Source organism: Meles meles, chromosome 4 (genome assembly GCF_922984935.1).
Source record: "Meles meles chromosome 4, mMelMel3.1 paternal haplotype, whole genome shotgun sequence".
NCBI classification, from domain to species: Eukaryota; Metazoa; Chordata; class Mammalia; order Carnivora; family Mustelidae; genus Meles; species Meles meles.
Genome location: NC_060069.1, coordinates 54,339,740 through 54,364,663, shown reverse-complemented (window position 1 = coordinate 54,364,663; position 24,924 = coordinate 54,339,740). Strand labels below are relative to the sequence as shown.

The 24,924-nt window shown below is 41.2% G+C and overlaps 1 protein-coding gene across 5 annotated transcripts in view; it reads left to right on the top strand.

Annotated features, from left to right (window-relative positions):
• Positions 1–24,924, top strand: part of VPS8 (VPS8 subunit of CORVET complex) — a 270,200-nt gene that overhangs the window by 231,755 nt on the left and 13,521 nt on the right. For 4 of the 5 annotated variants that reach the window (XM_046002698.1, XM_046002699.1, XM_046002696.1 and 1 more), the window contains one exon: positions 2,072–2,125. In XM_046002698.1, coding sequence (XP_045858654.1) covers positions 2,072–2,125 — 54 coding nt within the window. Of the gene's footprint in view, positions 1–2,071; positions 2,130–24,924 lie in introns of all 5 variants that reach the window. The other variant, XM_046002701.1, reaches the window with a different exon arrangement.

Sequence of the window (24,924 nt, the reverse complement as noted above, 5' to 3'; positions counted from 1 at the left end):
AGCATTCTTGTTTCTGATTTAAGAGGAAGAGGTTTCCATCTTCATCCCTGAGTGTGATGTTAGCTATGGGTTTTTTTTAATACACGGCCTTTATTGTGTTGGGGTAGTTTCCTTCTAATCCTAGTTTTTGCATGTTTTGATCATGAAAAGGCAAAGATTTTGTCCTGCATTGACTGAGATGATCATATAGTTTTATTCCCCTTAATTCTCTTAATGTGGATACCACACTTACTGATTTGTATATGTTGAAGCATCTTTGCATCCCAGGGATAAATCCCACTTGATCATGGTATGTGATCCTTTTAATATGCTGTTGAATTCTGTTTGCTAGTATTTTGTTGAGGATTTTCCATCTTTGTTCACCAGGGATATTGGCCTGTAATTTTCTTTTCTTTTCTTTTCTTTTTTTTTTTTAAGATTTTATTTATTTATTTGACACAGAGAGATCACAAGTAGACAGAGAGGCAGGCAGGGGCAGGGGGAAAGCAGGCTCCCCGCTGAGCAGAGAGCCTGATGTAGGACTCAATACTAGGACCCTGAGATTATGACCTGAGCTGAAGGCAGAGGCTTAACCCACTGAGCCACCCAGGCACCCTGTAATTTTCTTTTCTTGTAGTGTCCTTGTCTGGCTTTGATAATCAGGGTAATGCTGACCTCCTACAATGAGGCTGGAAGTGTTCTAATTTGGGGGGAGAGTTTTTGGAAGATTTGGTATTCTTTGAATGTTTGGTGGAATTCACCAATAAGTTTTCTGGATGGACCTGCACTTTGCTTTGTTAGGAGGTTTTTGATTACTGATTCAACCTTCTTACTAGTTGTTATCTATTCAGATTTTTTGTTTCTTCATGATTCATTCTTGGTAGGTTGTGTGTTTCTAGGATCTACTTTCCTTTTGATTTCTTCTTTGACCCATGGGTTATTTGAAAATATAACTTAGTTCCTAAATATTTGGAAATGTTTTTTGGAGATCTTTCTTGTTGCTGAGTCTAAGTTACTTCTAGTGTTATCAGAGAACCTTCTTTAGTATGACTTGGATCTGCTTAAATTTATTGAGAATTACTTTATTAACAGGAAATAGTCTGTGTGGTGGTCCATGTGTACCTGAAAAGAATATGTAATCTGCTTTTGCTGGGTGGAGTGTTCTATAAATGTGCAGCTGATCTAATTAGTTGATTGTGTCCTGTAAATCTAATAAATCCTTTCTAAATATCTGCCTCCTTGTTCTTCAATATATTGAAAGAGAAAGGTGTGGAAATCCCTGACTATAAAATCTTTTTCTTCTTTCAATTCTATCAATTGTTACTTATTTTTAAGCTATTAGATGCATTGATATCTGGGATTATTATGTCCTCCTTATGAATCAACCCCTTTATTATTCTGAAGCGATCTTCTTTATCCCTGGTAATAATCTTTGCTCTGAAATCTGTTGCTAGCATGGTATATCTTTGCAATCCTTTTGTTTGTAACCTATATGTGCCTTTACATTTAAAATATGATTTTGCATGTAACATATAGTTGAGTCTTGCTCTTTTTTTCTGATCTGACAATCTCTTTCAACCCTCAGGTATTTCAAGATATCCCTACACCATCAGTCTTCTCTTTCTTGAGTTCTAAACCTCTTTTTGATATGGTTTGGCTGATACTTTTTCTTAATCTTTCACTATTTTTTGAAATTCTTTGTTGCATGTCTTGCCTGAAGGGAGTATTATATCACCAAGGATACTCTGAGTTGGTCTCTGTGAGAAATGCTGACCATTGCATATTGCATCAGTTGATTAACATTGTCAACAGAGATATGTGTCTGTTTGATTCCTCACCATTTGGTTAAAACCAGTCTGGACCATCTGTTCTACTTTTCTTACCCTAATCATATTTTTATCTTGGCTAACTACTGACTTTTGATCTCCAGAAAAGTTTCAAAGGGACTTAAAAAAAAATCTACTCATTGTTCCTCTGAAAATGTCTGCTTTTTCTCAGTTATACCAATTCTATTTGAGTTATTTTGAGTGTGGATCAAATAAAACTAGATTATGACAGAAAGAATATTAAAGTGTTTGCCTTTTTTTTCTAGGTAAAAATGTCTCCTTCTTGTCATCCATCCAAAGGAGATTCTGCTGTTAAGAAGGTGAGTTTTTTTTCCAATTTATTAAGTTTTTATTTTAATTCCAGTGTAGTTAACATACAGTTGTATTAGTTTCAGGTGTACCAGATAGTGATTCAACACTTCATGCATCACCCGTGCTCATCATAACCAGTGCACTCCTTAATCCTCATGGCCTATTTTATCCATCCCCCCACCCTCTTTCCCTCTGGTAACCATCAGTTGGTTCTCTATAGGTCAGAGTCTGTTTCTTGTTTTTTTCTCTGTCTTTTTTCCCCTCTGCTCATTTGTAGATGGTAGTGACTTTTAAAGGCACAAATCCACCTTCCCCCTTCTGTGTCTTTATTCTCCTCTCCTGAACAATTTTCTCAAAATGACAATGATTTTTAATCATCTCAGTGCTGTCAAAGGTTCTTTCTGATTGGATGTCTTAATAACATATCACCAGTATTCCTTGGCTCTTCCAGGAGGCCAAATGGGGGGGGGGGGGGGGTTGGCAGCTAAGAACTTTCATTGTTCTAGAATTCCCATTCTCCTTACCAGGCAGGTATCCTGATCAATGAGTGGTAGCAGATAAAAGATATTCTAAGGAAGATAGCCTAAGGTATTCTTTCCCTACTAATGTGTTTTCCCTCCAGATAGCTGTGCCTAAAGAAGACTGGCCCGAGATATTAGCATTTCATACTGCATAAGCAAGTGCTCAATAAATACTTGTGGGATGGAACTCTTGCTTATGCCCCTTCAGTCCCTGACTGTGAACTTTGTAGCACAGAAAGGGTGTGAGTCTTTCAATTGAGCAGTTCTCAGATGGTGTCAAGAGAACCAGGTCTAAAATACTTTTCTGTATACAGCTGCAACAGTGCAGTTGAAATGTGGTTAACAAGCTGACATTTTTACTGTTTTCTTTTACCACTTTTATTTTGTTGACAACTGAAGTGTCCCTGGATGTAGGTTTTCTTTTCTTGCCCTTTTTATAATTTCAGCCAGCATCCATGTCAGTGAAGAATTGTAGAACAAAAATAACAACTTGCTGGCTCTGGTAACTAACAGCAGGTTCTAACTTCAAAGCAGTGTGCCAAAAATGGGTCCCTTTTCTCTGCCTGTACAATCCCCTGGGATGTTTTTAAAAGAGAAAAAGAATAAAAACAAAATATGCTATCCGAAAAGCCCTATTCCACGCTGCACAGGAAAATCTCTTCCATTTTTGTCAGGAGCGCAAGGGCAGGCGGACTGAGGCGATGACTGCCGCCGCCCGGAGCCCCCACACTGTGACCCGGTGCCGGGGGGAGAGGGGGCTTGAATCACCTGGTCTCCTCGCTCCATATACAGATGAGGAAATTGGAATCCAGAGGGACCTTTTTTTGCCTAAGCTTTCAAGTGTTAGCTATGGGACACACTTCTAAAGTAGAGGTTAAAAATGTGCTTTCGATTCAGCCAGACATGGGTTCAAAGATTGACTCTTCTGCTTATTTATCTGAATAACTTTTTCTTCCTTTCTTTCTTTCTCTTTGTTTCTTTCTTTTTAAGAGAAAGAGAGAGAGAATCTTAAGCAAATTCCACACCCAGCATGGAGCCCAAGGCAGGGCTTAATCTTACAATCCTAAGATCTTGACCCAAGCCAAAATCAGGAGTCGGACACTTAACTGACTGAGCTACCCAGGCGCCCCTAGTGGAACAACTCTCTTAGTCAGCCTCTCTGCTTCCTCTGCTATAAATGATGGTGCTACCTCTCAGAAGTATTCTGAAGACTAAATGAGAGACTGTTTTTTAAAAATATTTTATTTATTTATTTGACAGACTCTGGGAGAGGGGTGGGACACAAGCAGGGGGAGTGGGAGAAGGAGAAGCAGGCTCCCCACTGAGCAGGGAGCCTGAGGTGGGGCTCGATCCCAGGACCCCGGGATTATGACCTAAGCCGAAGGCAGACACTTAACCGCTTAACCGATTGAGCTACCCAGGTGCTCCTAAATGAGATACTATTTAAGGGCCTAACACCATGTTTGACACAAAGTAAATCCCTGGTAAATTATTGACACATAGTAGGGACTCAGGTGTTCAGTAATACTCAGGTATTACTGAAACTGGTGTTAAAACACAAATCCCCCAATCCTAGTCCTATCAGATGTCCTATCACTTTATTATTGCTGCTTTATATTGTTCATTCTGCAGGTATTTCTGTATGTCGATACTGAGCTAAGCAAGGGACTACAGAGATGAAAAACACAGTCTTTGTTCTCAAGGACCTCAGCACTTACTGGGGAAGGTAGACATGTAAACTGACAGTGACTGTACAGGTTAACACATGCTACAGAAGATGCCTGGGGTACACAAGAGCAGAGTGGAGGGGCTGTGTGGGGTGACTTCAGTGGATTTAAATGGACTCTTTTGCTCTTACAGTAAAAAGCCCAGTGAAGAAGTTTGAGAAATGCTTAGCTGTTCCTCTAAAGCTTTGTTACTAATTATAAGGAAAGCAAATCCAGCCATACTTAAAGATGTTTATTAAATACTCATTTAGAAATAGCCTCATGTAACTTATTTTTTAAACTTAGGAATGGCCTAGCTATCTGTCGTGTTAAGTGTCTTACTACTGTCGGGGGTGGGGGGGGGGGGGTAGCAGTATGATGTAAGTAGGATTCTCTTATTCTTGTAATCAGTGTCAGACAAACAGAAACTTCCAAAGCCAGTGACTGGCCCCGGGTGGCATTCCTAGGTGATCAGGTGCAGGCTTACTCACTGTCCATGCAAGAACTGGGGCTATCTCTAAAATATTTTAGTGTGTATGTGTGTGTGTGTGTGTGTGTGTGTGTATACCTTGAATATGTTTTATTTTAACAATGAGAGCCCATCTCTCATATTTACTGTTCAGATTAGCAAACATTAATTTCACCAATAGAAAAATTTCTGTGTTTTTTGAGCTAATGAGCAAAATCTTAGGTGTTGGTCAATAATGAACACCCAGGGCGCCTGGGTGGCTCAGTGGTTTAAGCCGCTGCCTTCGGCTCAGGTCATGATCTCGGGGTCCTGGGATCGAGTCCCGCATTGGGCTCTCTGCTCGGCAGGGAGCCTGCTTCCCTCTCACTCTCTCTGCCTGCCTCTCTGCCTACTTGTGATCTCTGTCTCTCAAATAAATAAATAAAATCTTTAAAAAATAATAATAATAATAATAATAATGAACACCCAAAGGACTTTGAGTAGCCACTTTTGGGAATTCATGTTAGCTAGCAGTCTCTGAAATATGGATGCTTGGTTAGGACCGCTGACCGTCCCTAAGTTGAAACTTAAATAATGCATACTTAATATCATACTGTTATGATGTCTAGAATAACTTTAAAATACATATCAAAACAGGTGCCTCTCCCAGACTGAGTGATCAGGGAAGGCTTCTCAAAGAAGAGAAAGCTTGATCTAGTGTTGAAGCACAAGGGGAAAGATACTCCAGGTAGACATGGGTGAGTACAGGACACTTCAGAAACAGAGATGGTTCTGTATGTCTTAAATACTGAAGCAGGCAGAGGCTTGGTGAAATGAATGGGAAGCCATATCTCAAAAGAGCCCTATGTTGTGAAGTTTGCTTTTTATCTTGAGGGTAAGGGTTTCTGTCCAAGGTGAGATTAAAGGCAGAAAAGCAAAAGAATAGAGTGTGTCCGGGCAAGAAAAAGGTCTGAATCTGTGCTGTATTATTGAAATGAGGAGATGAGGTAGATTCAAGTCTTGTTTTTCCTCCCCCAAAACTCTCTCTGAGACCCTAAGTGTGAGCCAGGGTCCTTCCCATTTTGAGCTCTCTCTTCTGGTGAACTAAGTCCCCACCTACCAAAATGTTTACCTGGCTGTGTAGAAAGTGCCTCATGACTTACATGTCTGCCGCACTGGAGACTGACCTCCTCAGGAAGGCAGCCCTTGCTCAGACTTGCTTGCTCTTGTATCTGTGGAACCAAATAGTCAGTCAGTAGTTGTTCGAGTGAATGAGAGATATGTGAGACTCCACAGGACTTTATAGCTGTTTACGGGAAGGGAGGGGGGAAAAAGAAGTTTCTGGGGCTGAATAAATAGAGAAAGAACAAATGAAACCTCCTTGCTGTCCCTTGTATTGTACGCTTGTATTCCCAGTGTGGTAAGTCCCTTACTGTTTGAGCTACATCAGCAGTATTCTGACTGAGACCAGTGTGAAACTCAGTACCTAATTGGTACTTCCCTAGTTGTATATGTATTTGTGTGTGTATGTTTGTGTGTACATATATGTGGACATATGCATTTATATTCTGGGTATCATCCTGGAGCTCCATTGTCAAAGTTACATTGACAGATGGAAGCCCCAGCAGTGTCTGTTGAACAGTTGACTGCCGAAGTGACGTGTAAGAAACACAAAGGAGCAGTAGTGTTCTTGATTTGAGCCAAAGATTCTCTGTTGACCAATAACTGAAGAAAGTGTTTGATGACTGTGTTGTCAATATTGGCTATGGCAAGAGCTGGATGCAAGTGCTGAGGAAGCAGCCATTTTCTGAGGGTTCTGCTTAACTTCCTGAGATGAGTGTCTCATGTAGGAGTCACTCTTCCACTCTCCCACCTGTCAGAATCTAGCAAATTCTATGAGTATGTATACGTAACTCTTTTTGCAACATAAGCATTTTTCATTTTAGGTATTTGTTTAGAAAGCTCTGGATTAGAAATACTTATTGTATATTATATATATGTGGCATATAAAATTTGTGTGTAATATATATGTATATAAATATTAAGTGGCTCTGATAACTTCAGTAAAGTTAGAAGATGTACATGCTACTTTAGGGCTTGTTCAGTGTTTTTGTCGTGGATGGCCGGAAATTTAAAAATCAGGAAGCATTTTCCTAAGATAAAAATTACTGTAAGTCTCTTGCAATTAACTTACTAGAATAGATTAAAATGGGAGGTGTTGATAATGTTTAAGGTGCTAAATGAGTTTAGAGAGTTAGTTGAAGGCAGCGTCAAAAACCACTCAGCTTTGGGGCGCCTGGGTGGCTCAGTGGGTTAAGCCTCTGCCTTCGGCTCAGGTCATGGTCTCAGGGTCCTGGGATCGAGCCCCACATCGGGCTCTCTGCTAAGCAGGGAGCCTGCTTCCCCACTCTCTCTCTGCCTGCCTCTCTGCCTACTTGTGATCTCTGTCTGTCAAATAAATAAATAAAATCTTTAAAAAAAAAAAAAAAACCACTCAGCTTTGATGCATCTTTTCTCAACTACTGAAGAAACACCAACCGGGAATTTGCAAGATTGGGATTATTACATTCGTGTTCACCAAAGAAAGCAGTTTTGTCTTACATCTCAATCACAAAATCATAGTTATATTCCCTGAGCTGTCCCCAGTTTCAGATGAGCTTTCTCTGCTGGTATGTTTGCAGAAGCCTGGGGAGTCAGGGGCTCTGACTAACGAGTATCCTCAAGCTAGTGACATCCACTGGAAGAGTCAGTTAGGGTGATGGTCTTCCCAGAGTGAATTCTCCAGTTTAGAACAGGCACTGGGAGAGGTAGAGTGGAAAGGCTTTCTCATAAGTCTAGGGTAAATTCAGTGACTATTCCACATACTTCCAGATGCCAGGTCTGGGAAGGACCAAGGTCAGTGAAATAGAGTTCTTGCTGTAGACACATTTCCAAGGGAATAGTGACTGAACTGTTTAATTTACTAGCCAAACCTCCCAGAGGCTGATTAGCAGTTCCTTAAGTATTCAAGCATATTACGGGAATTTGGAGCAATTTTTTGTTTGTTTTGTCCAAGTGCTCTGGTGAGGTAAAATTTTCATAGTCTGTTCCCAATCTTGCCACTCATGTCAGGAATGTAGACAACTGTACTCACTCATGATTTTTATTGAATCATTGGCAGTTGAGAGTGGGGCTCTGGGGTGGTGGTATTTTTAAGGGAAAAAGCCTCACAGAGCCACAGTTTCCATAACAACAGAAAAAGCTGGCTGCAGTGTCTCAGCTGACTGGCCCCTCATGAGCAAAAAATGATAGCCCTTGATGGATGTCTGCTGCCTCTTTCCTTATTTTCTTAGTAGGACTTACATCCACATGTGACTTCCATGCCTCTGCTGATTAAAAAGACAGAAGGAAGCCGAGGACAGGATTTAGTCTTTGTTTTGGCGTAGACAGAGTGGAAGATCTCCACAGGCCAGGTGCCCTTTTATGCTGGCGGGAAGTAGCTGGGGTGCAGTTGCCTTCAGACATCCGAAAGATGTGGAAGGAAACATAGGCATTCTTTGTAGTTCAGAGGACAGAACCGGTGCCTGTGGGTAGCTGCTGTGTAGATGGAGATGTCAGCTCAGTTCGGAGCATCTTCCGAGAGTGGAACAGGCTGCCTTGTGAGCTAGCCCGTGATCTGTTAGCACAGGCGTTTGACCCCCGCAGCATGGCTGCCACTCAGAGCTGTCGCTGAGCTTTTCCTGCCATGGGTAGGAGGTGGGCCGGGTAATTTTTAGATCCCTTGGTGTGTTAGGATTTTATGAGTCTGCAGCTGTATTAAATTCTAGTGACGTATTCATTGATGTGCTGGATGATTTCAGTTAGACCCCGTTATCTAGCCTGAACAAGTAGAATCTATTAAAAAAACAAAACAAAAGCAGATTTGGACTTAGGGAAGGAGAGACATCATGCGAAAGAATAATTGCAGAAAGAGGAGGGGCTTTTGCTATGAGGAGAAGGTTCCAGCCTTAAGATCCACCAGGGTGTCAGAAATCAGGCGGGGCAACTGGCTGGCTCAATAAATAGAGCGTCTGCCTCCTGACCTTGAGGTTGGGAGTTTGAGCCCCACCCACACTGGGCATAAAGGTTACTGGGGAAAAAAAAAATTTTAGGCAGAAAGGAATTTATTTTTAAGGGGCCAGTAAACAAGGGTAGAAAGAACCAAATGTGGAGAGTAGGTGAGAATTGATTAAAAATGTCTTTCATGCAGTCAGCTGATTCTCGGAAGGGATCATTAAAGATTATAGTCTGGCTCAGGCTGAGGGTGGGTCAAGGACTTGGAGGAGGGAAAGAAGCTTAACTGAAGTTTGCTCATCAGTTAACAAGCATTTTGTTCCATCGCATCAGGACAAACAGTTCTGCTCATCTTTTAAGAGGCCAAGAGTGGAAATTTGGTGGATCTGTGTCTGGCTTTCTTATAGATGAACTTGGTGGCATGGTGGATTTTGTCTCAGACTTATGGGGAAGTGTGGTCTTTGCAGTAAGCTGTTTCCCACAATGGGGTGTGGGGATTTCCTTAACTCGAACTGTTCTTCAGGAACTCAGGGCGCAGGTAAAGCATAATGTAGCCATGGATCTGACTGTGCTGCCATGTTCTTTCTTTACTCCTCTCCCTGATTATGATCTGAAGTCCATGGCCAGGGCCTTTCTGAAACCTGCTTAGTAGTCCTCATGTAGAGGAAGAGACCATTAGCTGGAAAGAGCTACAGGAAGGACAGAGGTAACCCCTGGCTTCTGGTATTCCCTCTTGCTGATGATTGGGCCTATCTTCTGGTCTAAAAAGTGAGATTGGCTGAGGGTCTCAAAGGATCTCAGAGTTCTTACCGAAGGTACAAATGTACTCCTCATCCATTACTTTTGTATTAAGTGAGTATTTTCAAATGTAGCATTTGGATTTCTTTAATGATATTTTAAATTAATGGACTTTTTTTTTTTTTTTTTTTGAGAGAGAGAGAGTGAGAGTACAAGCAAGGAACAGAGGGAGAGGGAGAGACATTCTTAAGCAGGCTCCATGCTCATCACAAAGCCCAACACAGGGCTCAATCTCATGGCCCTGAGATCATGACCTGAGCTGAAGTCAAGTCAGACACTGAACCAACTGAGCCAGCCAGGCACCCCATTAATGTAATTTTTTTTTAGAGCAGCTTTAGGTTTATAGAAAAAGTGATCAGAAAGTACAGTTCTCATACATCTCCCCCTCCACATCCCCCTGTTACTAACATCTTGCATTCCTGTGGTACATTTATTACAGCTGATAAGCTAAAATAGATATGTTATTATTAATGTAAGTCCATAGTTTACAACAGCGGTCACATCTTGTGTTGTACATTCTGTGGGTTCTGACAAATGCATAATGAAATGTAGCCTCCATTACAGTATCATGCAGAACAGTTACACTATCCCAAAAATTCCATGCATCACTTAGTCAGCCTTCCCTCCCACCCTGCAAATATCTGGCAACTGCTCATCTTTTGACTGTCTCCATAGTTTTGCCTTTTACAGAATGTCATGTAGTCGGACAATACGTAGCTTTTGCAGATTGGCTTCTTGTACTCAGTGATACCCACTTAAGGTTCCTCCATGTCTTCTTATGATTTGCTATCTCATTTCCTTTTGCTTTGAGTAATGTGCCATTGTCTGGATATTCCAGTTTGTTGTCCATCCATTCATCCACTAAAGGACATCTTGTACATCTTGGTTGCTTCCGGTTTTAGCCGTTGTCAGTAAAGCATGTGGAGGGTTTTGTGTGGACATAAGTTTTCAGCTCATTTGGGTAAATACCAAGGAGCTGCTGCTGGATTGTATGGTAAGAACATTCAGTGGTCTGAGAAGCTGCCAAACTATCTTCCAAAGTGGCTGTACTATTTTTGCATTCCCACACAGTGAACGTGAGTTGCTATTGTCCTACATCCATGCCAGCATTTGGTGTTGTCTGTTTTTTGGATATTAGCCATTCCAGTAGTGGTGTTTTGAATGATGTTAGATGTTGAGTATTTTTTTATATGCTTATTTACCATTTGTATATCTTCTTTGGTGAGGTCTTTAAATGATTTTGAGAGGTTTTCTCTGGTTTTGTTTTTTGTTTTAGTGGTGCTCTAGGATTTACCCTGTACATCTTAACTTTTCTGATTCAGCTTCTGATTTAAACTAGCTTAATTCGAGTTATATATAGAAGTGTTACTCCCATTTAGCTCTATTACTTTTTCCCCCATTTTGTGGTACTCTTGTGCATGGTATATCTATTAATGTTACAAATCCAACAATACATTGTGATTATTATTGCTTTACTGTCTGTAGCCACTTTCTTAGCCCAGTAAAGCTTTGTCCCTACCCATCTCCTTTGTGCAAATATATTATACATATATTTCATTTTTGCATATTATAAGCCAACATTATATTATGTACATATTATTATACAGTTGCCTTCTAGTTCTTTTTACCAGTTCTCTTTTGATTTTTCTTATGTGGATTTGAATTGCTTTCCACTAATGACTGTGAACAGTGTCTAATCAGCTTACATTAGTATTTTTTTATAAGGTGGGTCTGTTAGCAATAACTTCTCTCTTTTTTTGTTATCTTGGGAAATGTTTCTTTCATCTTCATTTTTGATAGCTTTGTTGGGTATAAGATTATTGGTTGACAAGCTTTTTTTTTCTTGGAGCACTTAGAATATGCTATCTTGTTGTCTTCTGGCCTCTCTTACTTCTGCCTACAATTCAGTTACTAATCTTATTGGGGTTCCTTATAAGTGACTAATCATTTTTCTCTTGCTGCTTTTCAAGATTTTCTCCAAGTCTTTGACTTGTAGCATTTTTATTGTGAGATATTTGTGGGTCTTGGCCTTAATCCTGCTTGGAATTTGTTGAGCTTTCTGGATGGGTAGGTTACGGCTATTCTTTTCTTTTCCTTTTTCTTATTAAAGATTTGTATTTATCCATTTGCAAGAGAGAGAAAGAACATGAGCAGGGTTGGGGAGGGCAAGGGAGGAGCAGAGGGAGAGGCAGACTCCTCGCTGAGCAGGGAGCTTGATGTGGGGCTCCATCCTGGGTCTCCAGGATCGTGACCTGAGCTGAAGGTAGACACTTAACCAGCTGAGCCACCCAGGTGCCCCTAGGTTACTGCTTTTCAGTAAGTTAGTGACTCTTCATCCATAATTTCTTCAAATATTTTGTCTTCTCCATTTTCTCTCCTCTCATTTTCTTACTCCCATTATGTATTTGTTGTGGTACTAATGGTATCCTGCCTTTCTCTGTTCAGTTTTCTTCACTCTTTTCTCCGCCTAATCTTCAGCTTGCATACTCTATTGATTTATCTTCAAGTTCGTTATTTCTTCTGCCAGTTCAGATTTACTATTGAACCTCTCTCCTGAATTTATTTTAGTTATTATACTTTCAACTCTAGAATTTCCGTGTGATCCTTTTTTGTAATTTATTTCCCTTTCTGATACTCTTTTCTTTTTAAGATTTTGTTTAATTTATTTGAAGAGAGAGAGCATGCCTGCATACACAAGCAGGGGGAGGCACAGAAGGAAAAGGAGAAGCTTGCTCTCTGTTGAGCAGGGAACCAGCAGACATGGGGCTCAACTCCATGACCCTGGGATCATGAATCGAGCTGAAGGCAGATGCCCAAACTAGTGAGCCACCCAGGTGCCCCTCTTTATTGATATTCTTTATCGAGGGTGCAACGTTGCCATCATACCTTCCTTTACTTTTAAAATCATGCTTTCCTACATTTCATCCATCCCTGTAGGGGTATGTGGGGGTTTTTTTTGGTTTGTTTTTTGTTTGTTTGTTTGTTTTTATTGATGTTTGTTTGGGGGTGGGTTTTTTTGTTTTTTTGGTTTTTGGTTCTGTAAGTATATTTATCATGGCTGATTTTAAAGTCTTTCTGTTAAGTCTAACATCTGGTTACTCTCTCAAGCAAATTGTATTATCTGCTTTTTTTTCCCCCCAGTATGTGATCACACTTTCCTATTTCTTTATATGTCTTGTAATTTTTGGATAGAAACAGATATTTTAGGTAATGTGGCAACTCTGTGCATTGATCCCCCACTCCTGGAGTTATTCTTACTTGATCCACTCCACTCCAGGCTGCTGCAGCCCCAGCTATTACTATTACTTTCAGTGACTGGCTGCATTATTTTCATGAAGTCTTTCCCCCTACCCATCCCCAAGTGTTAAGCCTCTGATATTGCTCCTTGGGAGATACAGCCTTGGGTGTGCCCACAGACAGCTGGGATAGCAGTGGTATTGGTCGGGCTCTCATTCTCTTTTTCCTTGGCCAAACTAGCTATTAAACTCTACTGGTTGCTCTGTTACTTTCAACAATGTCCTGGGTGCATAAATTGCTCTACACACTAATTCCATGAAATTGTGACTCCTTTGAAGGAATAGTTTCTGAGGTCTGTTTTCAGTATTTGTTTGGACCTCCTTATTAGGGGTGTCCCCTGCTCCAAGCTACATTTCCCTCAGTTCTCTTTTACAGAGTAGCTGGCCTTGTATAGGTTGTATCTACATTAAATCCATGAATCTCCTCCTCATTGCCTCTCGTCACAGCCTTCACTGTTCTTAAGAATATTCTTAGGCTCAAACTTCTCCATACTCAATTGCAAATGAAGTCAGTTCCTTTGAGAAGAGATTAGGACCTGTCTGTTTTACTGCCTGCTCCTCCCCCAGGAATAATCTCTGAACTAGGACTCTGTTCCTGGGGATAGGTAGCTTCTCTCTGAATGACACCCCCACTTAGGACTTGAATGCTTTTTGGAAGAGGGAACAGCGTGAGGTCCTCTTGGCCTTTCTTGTGATGGAACCACTGCCTCACAGACTGGAGCAGGGGTGATCAGAGAGCCAGGTTTTTGTTGGCTCTCTCCTCATCTCTTTCTAACAAGCAGTATCCTGCCTCTGAGGGAAAATCACCTCCTGAGGCAGGACTTTCCATGTTTGAGAGTTACTCCTTATTCTGGTTGACACCTCTCTACCTATTGCTCCTGGCCTGTCCTCTGGAAGCTGTCAGAAAGATCACTCATTCCTTTTTATAGCAGCCTTCCCAGTGCTCTCTGGAGATGAGGTCCTGAGTCCCCAGCCCTTCATCTTCTCCTGTGCGGGCAGAGCATGGACAGTTTGTTCCTCGCTCACCTCTGCCCTGCCATACCCCATCTCTTCTGCTCCCACCGTGCTACTTCAGGCCAGGTCACCTTAGAGCACAGCGAGATCATCCCTGTCCTTATTCTCAGTTCTCCAAAGGAAACCAAAAGCATATTAGATTATCAGCACCCATTCTGCACGGTCGACTCAATGAACATGGTGATTGCAAACTCCTGGTTCTGTTCACTCACGCCACTGACCCCTCCTGTAACTGCTGTTGGTTTCCAGAACCAGGTGCAAGACTCTTCTTGTAGTGTTTCAGATTAGCCCTTTGGGAATCGAGTTTTTTCATTCCATGCTTTGGCCTCTTTTATCTTTATCCAGCTAACTGATAAAATATTTGTATAAAGCGGAGCCAGGGAGGGAGCCCCACAGAGACCAAGATAGCATTGCTTATTAGTCACCAGGCTCTGTTAATTGAGAGTTAATGGGTGTGATTTTTCTGCCTCTAATAGGACACTCCTTCCTGAACAGTTGACATGGTTTTCAGAGCGGTGTCCCATCCTAACAGTGGAGCTGTATGTGAGATGGCGTCCCAGCCAGTGACCACTGTCTCTTCCATGCCGGTGCCCTCTCAGCATGTGGGAGAGCACTCCCTTACCAAAACAAGTAATGTCCTCGTGTCCACCATCTCCTTGGAGTTGGGGATGCAGCTGAAGTTTAGAGTATTGCTCAAGTTAGATGTGGGCCTTTCCCTTCCAACAGAGTTCCCTGAGGAAGCTCTCGGGCATTTCCTGCAATACGTGGCAGGGGTGTTTTTGCTCTTCAGTATGCATAACAGTCTATTATTTTGCATTAAAACAACTCAGTAGGCCATTCTTAATTGCACTGCGCTGAGAGATCCCCTATTTGGAAAGGTCACGGAACTGAAGAGGAGAGCTTTGGGAGGTTTGAGCTGCTCTGATGTATGTGTTGTTTTCGAGCGGCTGATGTGCTGTCACTGTGAAGTAGAGCTTTCTGTCTGGACTCCTTTCCTGATCAGTTCATGTGCCATCCCTGAAAGCTCACTCCTTTCGTATAGTATCAGAACGTGGGGTCGAGTCTGTTCAAGAAACAGCAGAAGTCTTTGAGTAAAGTGGAAGGCAAAGAAAAGATGAAATGTGAGCTGGTGCTGAGCGCCTTCTGTTCTCTCTGACAAAAGCCACTGCCGCGGGTCTCCTGTGTTTTGTTGCTTTGCATATCGTAGGGACATTCTCGTTGTCATTTACTTTGATTCTTCCCTTGTGCTATAAGTAAGTTATAGCGCCCCGTCTTGTGTGAAGTTTCTACTGATGGTAAACAGAATTTCAGATGCAGCATATTCTTAAAAGGAGAGACTCCTCTCTACATGGTGAAATCATTTAACTTTTCCATATATTGACTAAATCAGTTAAGACTGCCTTTTTTTTTTTTAAGATTTTATTTATTTATTTGACAGACAGAGATCATAAGTAGGCAGAGAGGCAGGCAGAGAGAGAAGAGGAAGCAGGCTCCCTGCAGAGCAGAGAGCCTGATGTAGGGCTCGATCCCAGGACCCTGAGATCATGCATGACCTGAGCCAAAGGCAGAGGCTTAACCCACTGAGCCACCCAGGTGCCCCAAGACTGCCTTTTTATGGTACTAAATGGGTCATTCCATATCTGCCTTTGGCAACTTCACAGCAATATAAGAGAGTAATGAAGTTATACAGAAAAGTCCCTGTGGTCACTGGAAAGAACTTCTGTAATTCCCATGTCCTCTCTCTGTGTTTCACTTCGCTCTGAGAAGCCCTCTGTACTTCCTGTTTACCTCAGCAGTGTTGTCGCTCCCCAGTCAGTGTGTACCTCCGCTGCCCCCAAAAGTCCTCACCAGCTCCACAGTCTCTGTCTTCCAGGGCTCCAGTCCATGCTCCCCTTTTCTAATACTTGGAAAACTTGAATGGAACCCTGTCATGAGCAAAATGAAGTCCGAATTGGTTTAGGTCGACAGTTTAGGCTTTGGATGCATCTCCGGCCTGTTCTTCATCTTCATCTTCTTTCCTTCCTTCATTAATCAGTGGAAATTTCTCATTTCCTAAACATAACCAGTCCCATGTCCATATGTCTGCTTTTGTGATGCCTTGTTTTTAGCCTCCAGTTCAAATTCTGCTTTAATACATTCAAAAAACACGTACTGGGCACTCACTGTGTGGCAGGCACGTGTTTAAGTGAAGGTGATCCTGTAGGGAACCAAACCAGTCTCTGCCTTCACAGAACCCCCATTCTGGTGGTATTTTCATTCAAAAAAATGAAAATAAATCTGATTAGAATTCAATAATAGCTTAAAGCATTTGGGGAAGAGGAGTCTTGAATGAAACCTCTTGAAATCTCCACTACCTAAAACAGGGTAGTTGACTGAAACTGGAATATACGTGAATCATTACTGTCACGTCCCCGTGAAACCACATTTGCATTGCCTCAGTTTTTATCCTTCACATTCACCTTGGTTCTCAGGAAGAAAGTTTTGTGTGTACCCAGGATATTGATTCCTTACAGTTTACACAGTCATGTCAGAAATACTTGGTGAGGACTACAGTAGTTGCCATGAAACCTGCTGACAAGAGCGTCCAGAGGCCTGTGTGCTATGTGAGGGAACACCTGTGCCATTCACTCCCAGGCCTCATAGTCCTGGGCAGGCCCTGTGGGACCCAACAACCTTCCTTATCTGTATTCTCCTCTGTTACTTCTTCCCTCTCTTCTTTGGAGTTATTTGACTTTTTTTTTTTTTAATTTTTAATTTTAAAAGATTTTTATTTATTTATTTGACAGAGAGAGATCACAAGTAGGCAGAGAGGCAGGCAGAGAACCCGAAGTCTGTAATACCTTGTAGGTCCTGGGATCGATCCCAAGACCCTGAGATCATGACCTGAGTCAAAGGCAGAAGCTTTAACCCACTGAGCCACTCACGCGCCCCTATTTGACCATTTGACTATTTTTTACTATTGATTTTTATTCTTCTATTGCTTTTTTTTTTAACTATATCTCTTTGTTCTTTTTTTTTTTTTTTTTTTTTTATTTTGACAGAGATCACAAGTAGGCAGAGAGGCAGGCAGAGAGAGAAGGGGAAGCACTGAGCAGAGAGCCTGACGTGGGGCCAGATCCCAGGACCCTGAGACCATGACCTGAGCTGAAGGCAGAGGCTTTAACCCACTAAGCCACCCAGGCGCCCCTCTCTTTTTTTTTTTTTTTTTTTAGTGGTAGCTATAAGGATTACAAAATACATCTTTACCTTATCACAGTCTAATTAGAGTTAATATTTTACTACCTATTATAAAATACAGGAAACTTGCAGTGTTATAAGTCCATTTGCTAATCTCTCCTCATTTAGTTCTGTGAGTTCCATTGTCTTCTGCCCTCAGAAAAGCTCTTTGTCTTAATTGCTAGCCCACAGTGGCATCTATCAAGATAATTGTTTGACTTTGTTCTTAAGTAGGCAACAATCAGTTAGGTAATCAAAGTAGCAAGCCTTAATTACATATATGAAGTGAATGCTTTCCCTGTTTTTTTATTTTATTTTTTAAGGTTTTATTTATTTATTTGACACAGAGAGAGAAAGGGATCACGAATAGGCAGAGAGGCAGGCAGGGGGTGGGGAGGAGGAAGCAGGCTCCCTGCTCAGCAGGGAGCCCGATGTGGGACTCCACTCCCGGTTCTCCAGGATCATGACCTGAGCTGAAGGCAGTCGCTTAACCAACTGAGCCACCCAGGCACCCTTTATTTTTTTTTAATAAGGTCAATGATAAGACAAAGGAGGATTTCTTTTTTTTTTTTTTTTCCCTTTTTATTTATTTTTTCAGCGTAACAGTATTCATTCTTTTTGCACAACACCCAGTGCTCCATGCAAAACGTGCCCTCCCCATCACCCACCACCTGTTCCCCCAACCTCCCACCCCTGACCCTTCAAAACCCTCAGGTTGTTTTTCAGAGTCCATAGTCTCTTATGGTTCGCCTCCTCTCCCCAATGTCCATAGCCCGCTCCCCCTCTCCCAATCCCACCTCCCCCCAGCAACCCCCAGTTTGTTTTGTGAGATTAAGAGTCATTTATGGTTTGTCTCCCTCCCAATCCCATCTTGTTTCATTTATTCTTCTCCTATCCCCCTACCCCCCCATGTTGCTTCTCCATGTCCTCATATCAGGGAGATCATATGATAGTTGTCTTTCTCCGATTGACTTATTTCACTAAGCATGATACGCTCTAGTTCCATCCACGTCATCGCAAATGGCAAGATTTCATTTCTTTTGATGGCTGCATAGTATTCCATTGTGTATATATACCACATCTTCTTGATCCATTCATCTGTTGATGGACATCTAGGTTCTTTCCATAGTCTGGCTATTGTAGACATTGCTGCTATAAACATTCGGGTACACGTGCCCCTTCGGATCACTATGTTTGTATCTTTAGGGTAAATACCCAGTAGTGCAATTGCTGGGTCATAGGGTAGTTCTATTTTCAACATTTTGAGGAACCTCCATGCTGTTTTCCAGAGTGGTTGGACCAGCTTGCATTCCCACCAACAGTGGAGGAGGGTTCCGCTTTCTCCACATCCTCTCCAGCATCTGTCATTTCCTGACTTGTTAATTTTAGCCATTCTGACTGGTGTGAGGTGATATCTCATTGTGGTTTTGATTTGTATTTCCCTGATGCCGAGTGACGTGGAGCACTTTTTCATGTGTCTGTTGGCCATCTGGATGTCTTCTTTGCAGAAATGTCTGTTCATGTCCTCTGCCCATTTCTTGATTGGATTGTTTGTTCTTTGGGTGTTGAGTTTGCTAAGTTCCTTATAGATTTTGGATACTAGCCCTTTATCTGATATGTCGTTTGCAAATATCTTCTCCCATTCTGTCAGCTGTCTTTTGGTTTTGTTAACTGTTTCCTTTGCTGTGCAAAAGCTTTTGATCTTGATGAAATCCCAATAGTTCATTTTCACCCTTGCTTCCCTTGCCTTTGCCGTTGTTCCTAGGAAGATGTTGCTGCGGCTGAGGTCGAAGAGGTTGCTGCCTGCGTTCTCCTCAAGGATTTTGATGGATTCCTTTCTCACATTGAGGTCCTTCATCCATTTGGAGTCTATTTTCGTGTGTGGTGTAAGGAAGTGGTCCAATTTCATTTTTCTGCATGTGGCTGTCCAATTTTCCCAGCACCATTTATTGAAGAGGCTGTCTTTTTTCCATTGGACATTCTTTCCTGCTTTGTCGAAGATTAGTTGACCATAGAGTTGAGGGTCGATTTCTGGGCTCTCTATTCTGTTCCACTGGTCTATGTGTCTGTTTTTGTGCCAGTACCATGCTGTCTTGATGATGACAGCTTTGTAATAGAGCTTGAAGTCCGGAATTGTGATGCCACCCACTTTGGCTTTGTTCTTCAATATTCCTTTGGCTATTCGAGGTCTTTTCTGGTTCCATATAAATTTTAGGATTATTTGTTCCATTTCTTTGAAAAAAATGGATGGTATTTTGATAGGGATTGCATTAAATGTGTAGATTGCTTTAGGTAGCATAGACATTTTCATAATATTTATTCTTCCAATCCAGGAGCATGGAACATTTTTCCATTTTTTTGTGTCTTCCTCAATTTCTTTCATGAGTACTTTATAATTTTCTGTGTATAGATTCTTAGTCTCTTTGGTTAGGTTTATTCCTAGGTATCTTATAGTTTTGGGTACAATTGTGAATGGGATTGACTCCTTAATTTCTCTTTCTTCAGTCTTGTTGTTGGTGTACAGAAATGCAACTGATTTCTGTGCATTGATTTTATATCCTGACACTTTACTGAATTCCTGGACAAGTTCTAGCAGTTTTGGAGTGGAGTCTTTTGGGTTTTCCACATATAGTATCATATCATCTGCGAAGAGTGATAGTTTGACTTCTTCTTTACCAATTTGGATGCCTTTAATTTCTTTTTGTTGTCTGATTGCTGAGGCTAGGACTTCTAATACTATGTTGAATAGCAGTGGTGATAATGGACATCCCTGCCGTGTTCCTGACCTTAATGGAAAAGCTTTCAGTTTTTCTCCATTGAGAATGATATTTGCGGTGGGTTTTTCATAGATGGCTTTGATAATATTGAGGTATGTGCCCTCTATCCCTACACTTTGAAGAGTTTTGATCAGGAAGGGATGCTGTACTTTGTCAAATGCTTTTTCAGCATCTATTGAGAGTATCATATGGTTCTTGTTCTTTCTTTTATTAATGTGTTCTATCACATTGATTGATTTGCGGATGTTGAACCAACCCTGCAGCCCTGGAATAAATCCCACTTGATCGTGGTGAATAATCCTTTTAATGTACTGTTGAATCCTATTGGCTAGTATTTTGGCGAGAATTTTTGCGTCTGTGTTCATCAAGGATATTGGTCTGTAGTTCTCTTTTTTGGTGGGATCCTTGTCTGGTTTTGGGATCAAGGTGATGCTGGCCTCATAGAATGAGTTTGGAAGTTTTCCTTCCATTTCTATTTTTTGGAACAGTTTCAGGAGAATAGGAATGAGTTCTTCTTTAAATGTTTGGTAGAATTCCCCTGGGAAGCCGTCTGGCCCTGGGCTTTTGTTTGTTTGGAGATTTTTGATGACTGTTTCAATCTCCTTACTGGTTATGGGCCTGTTCAGGTTTTCTATTTCTTCCTGGTTCAGTTGTGGTAGTTTATATGTCTCTAGGAATGCATCCATTTCTTCCAGATTGTCCAATTTGTTGGCGTAGAGTTGCTCATAGTATGTTCTTATAATTGTCTGTATTTCTTTGGTGTTAGTTGTGATCTCTCCTCTTTCATTCATGATTTTATTGATTTGGGTCCTTTCTCTTTTCTTTTTGATGAGTCTGGCCAGGGGTTTATCAATCCTATTGATTCTTTCAAAGAACCAGCTCCTAGTTTCATTGATTTTTTCTATTGTTTTTTTGGTTTCTATTTCATTGATTTCTGCTCTGATCTTTATGATTTCTCTTCTCCTGCTGGGTTTAGGGTTTCTTTCTTGTTCTTTCTCCAGCTCCTTTACGCGTAGGGTTAGGTTGTGTACTTGAGACCTTTCTTGTTTCTTGAGAAAGGCTTGTACCGCTATATATTTTCCTCTCAGGACTGCCTTTGCTGTGTCCCACAGATTTTGAACTGTTGTGTTTTCATTATCATTTGTTTCCATGAATTTTTTCAATTCTTCTTTAATTTCCTGGTTGACCCATTCATTCTTTAGAAGGATGCTGTTTAGTCTCCATGTATTTGGGTTCTTTCCAGCTTTCCTCTTGTGATTGAGTTCTAGCTTCAGAGCATTGTGGTCTGAAAATATGCAGGGAATAATCCTAATCTTTTGATACCGGTTGAGACCTGATTTGTGACCCAGGATGTGATCTATTCTGGAGAAGGTTCCATGTGCACTAGAGAAGAATGTGTATTCTGTTGCTTTGGGATGAAATGTTCTGAATATATCTGTGATGTCCATCTGGTCCAGTGTGTCATTTAAGGCCTTTATTTCCTTGTTGATCTTTTGCTTGGATGATCTGTCCATTTCAGTGAGGGGAGTGTTAAAGTCCCCTACTATTATTGTATTATTATTGATGTGTTTCTTTGATTTTGTTATTAATTGGTTGATATAGTTGGCTGCTCCCACGTTAGGGGCATAGATATTTAAAATTGTTAGATCTTCTTGTTGGACAGACCCTTTGAGTAGGATATAGTGTCCTTCCTCATCTCTTATTATAGTCTTTGGCTTAAAATCTAATTGATCTGATATAAGGATTGCCACCCCAGCTTTCTTCTGATGCCCATTAGCATGGTAAATTGTTTTCCACCCCCTCACTTTAAATCTGGAGGTGTCTTCGCGTCTAAAATGAGTTTCTTGTAGGCAACATACTGATGGGTTTTGTTTTTTTATCCATTCTGATACCCTGTGTCTTTTGATTGGGGCATTTAGCCCATTAACATTCAGGGTAACTATTGAGAGATATGAATTTAGTGCCATTAGTAGCCTGTAAGGTGACTGTTACTGTATATTGTCTTTGTACCTTTCTGATCTACTACTTTTAGGCTCTCTCTTTGCTTAAAGGACCCCTTTCAATATTTCCTGGAGAGCTGGTTTGGTGTTTGCAAATTCTTTCAGTTTTTGTTTGTCCTGGAAGCTTTTGATCTCTCCTTCTATTTTCAATGATAGCCTAGCTGGATAGAGTATTCTTGGCTGCATGTTTTTCTCGTTGAGTGCTCTGAATATATCATGCCAGCTCTTTCTGGCCTGCCAGGTCTCTGTGGATAAGTCTGCCGCCAATCTAATATTTTTACCATTGTATGTTACTGATTTCTTTTCTCGGGCTGCTTTCAGGATTTTCTCTTTGTCACTAAGACTTGTAAATTTTACTATTAGGTGACGGGGTGTGGACCTATTCTTGTTGACTTTGAGGGGGGTTCTCTGCATCTCCTGGATTTTAATGCTTGTTCCCTTTGCCATATTAGGGAAATTCTCTCCAATGATTCTCTCCAATAGACCCTCTGCTCCCCTCTCTGTTTCTTCTTCTTCTGGAATCCCAATTATTCTAATGTTGTTTCGTCTTATGGTGTCACTTATCTCTCGAATTCTCCCCTCATGGTCCAGTAGCTGTTTGTCCCTCTTTTGCTCGGCTTCCTTATTCTCTGTCATTTGGTCTTCTATATCACTAATTCTTTCTTCTGCCTCATTGATCCTAGCAGTGAGAGCCTCCATTTTTGATTGCACCTCATTAATAGCTTTTTTGATTTCAACTTGGTTAGACTTTAGTTCTTTAATTTCTCCAGAAAGGGCTTTAATATCTCCAGAGAGGGTTTCTCTAATATCTTCCATGCCTTTTTCGAGCCCGGCTAGAATGTTCAGAATCGTCATTCTGAACTCTTGATCTGACATAGTACCAATGTCTGTGTTGATTAGGTCCCTAGCCTTCGGTACTGTCTCTTGTTCTTTTGTTTGTGGTGATTTTTTCCGCCTTGTCATTTTGTCCAGATAAGAGGATATGAAGGAGCAAATAAACTACTAATAGGGTGGCAAAGACCCCGGAAAAATGCGCTGTAACCAAATCAGAAGAGACCCCAAATTGGGGGGGGGGGATAAAAAACAGGTTCTTTGTTAACAGTTCTCTGTTAATTTTGAAATTTACAGTCCCTCGACCAGTGCTGATTTCGCTCACCACTGTATCACATTTTAGCTTCTCTGCCAGTCTTGTGGCTTGAACTTGAATATCTGGTCTTGAATGGTCATTGTTGTTTTCCAATAGAGAATCCACAGAGAGCTGAAAATCAGCTACTTCTTCTTTTCTGGAAACTGGAACTGCAGATATTGACTTGATCAAGTTTTCTGGCGGAAGATCTAACACTCTGGAAAGCTTCTTTACAAGGAAGAATACAGCCTTGGCAAAACTAAACACAAAATGTTTCTGGTCATGGCATTATTTTGACCTGACAGGCGATGGACCTGCGGAAGCCACAAGCCATGTCCGCCTCCCCGAAGCGCGCACCAACCTCCCCCAAAGGAGGATTTCTGACTAGTGATAGAAAAATGCTACCCCACTAAGAAGCTTTCTTTGGAACTCCACTTCCCATAAAAATAAATCTTACCAGATTTTTTTTTTTAGATCTTCCTTTCCTGACTAAAAGGAAAGACTGTAATAAACCACAGTGCAGGAACCTAAGTTTGCACAGGACAGTTCCCTCAGGAAGAAAGGAGGTGGGGGTCCCAGCCCCAGCTGTCATCCATTTTATTTCCCAGGACTACCATTTTTTATTTCTGTTTCTAATGCTGCCGAACACTGGAGGCAACAACGTCCATCGGTTATTTTTTGATGTGTTTGAGAATTTGAGTTTCCCATACCCGTGAGGCAGTTGATGACCAGCGTTTTATAATAATATTAATAATCCCTGTCAAGATAATAGGAAGGTTTTAACACATTCAACCAAGGAACAGTATTTTTTAAAATTTAAACTACATTCTACAGTTGCCTAAAAGTTTTTAAAAGTCCTTTTTTTTTTTTTTTTAGGCATCATGAGATTATTAGTTTTTGCCACTACAAGTCTTCCCCAGGTTGTTGCTTTTCAAAGCAGGTTAGGCAAGGAGTAGCCAAGCATGGACAGGTAGAATATATACGTGTCAGTCTTTAGACCCATCCGGTGACAATCATTTTTGTGAGGGAGCAAAATGAGCAGACAAGCCAAAGATTACTGTATTCCTTAATGGCACAGCGTGATGGGGCCCTAACACTATGGTGGGCCTGCTGAGGATGCTGGTGGGGTACTCGGTACCTGCAGTCCCAGCACACTGAGTAACACAGGTGCCCCATGGGAAGTCTGTAATACCTTGTACACCCATAGTACTTTACGTTTGTGTAGACAACAGAGAAAATATCTGCATAGCCTACCTCATGAGGCTCTTATGAGAGAACTGGAGTGGTCTCTGGCTTATTCTAGTTACTTTCATGTTTAATGCACACATTAGCCCAATGTTTGCATTAGCCTTTGTTGTCTCTGACACATGAGAAAACTGACCTATTAGACGGGTCTGATCTTATAGCCCGCTATCCCACATTGGTGACGACTAACTAACTAACATCAAGGATATCAACACAACTAATTAATGTCACTAATTCAGAATAATAATAATAATAATTCAGAACCAAGTTCAGAATCTCTTCCGTGATGGCAGAAAATATTCATGAGCAACTAGTGTATGCACGAAACGGTCTTCACATTGTTGTGTGTGAGGTTTCTCACTGAAGAAGTTAGCTTTAGTTCTTTTTTTTTTTTCCCAGTATAGTTAGCATACAGTGTTGTGTTAGTTTCAGGCATGCAGTATAATGATTCAGCAGTTCTGTACGTTACTCAGTGCTCATCATGATAACTGTACTCTTTAATCCACTCTAACTTTTTCACCATCCCCTCCCCTCTGGGAACCATCAGTTCTCTGTATTTAAGAGTTTGGCTTTTTGTTTGTCTCTTTTTTTCTTTGTTAATTTGTTTTGTTTCTTAAATTTCACATAT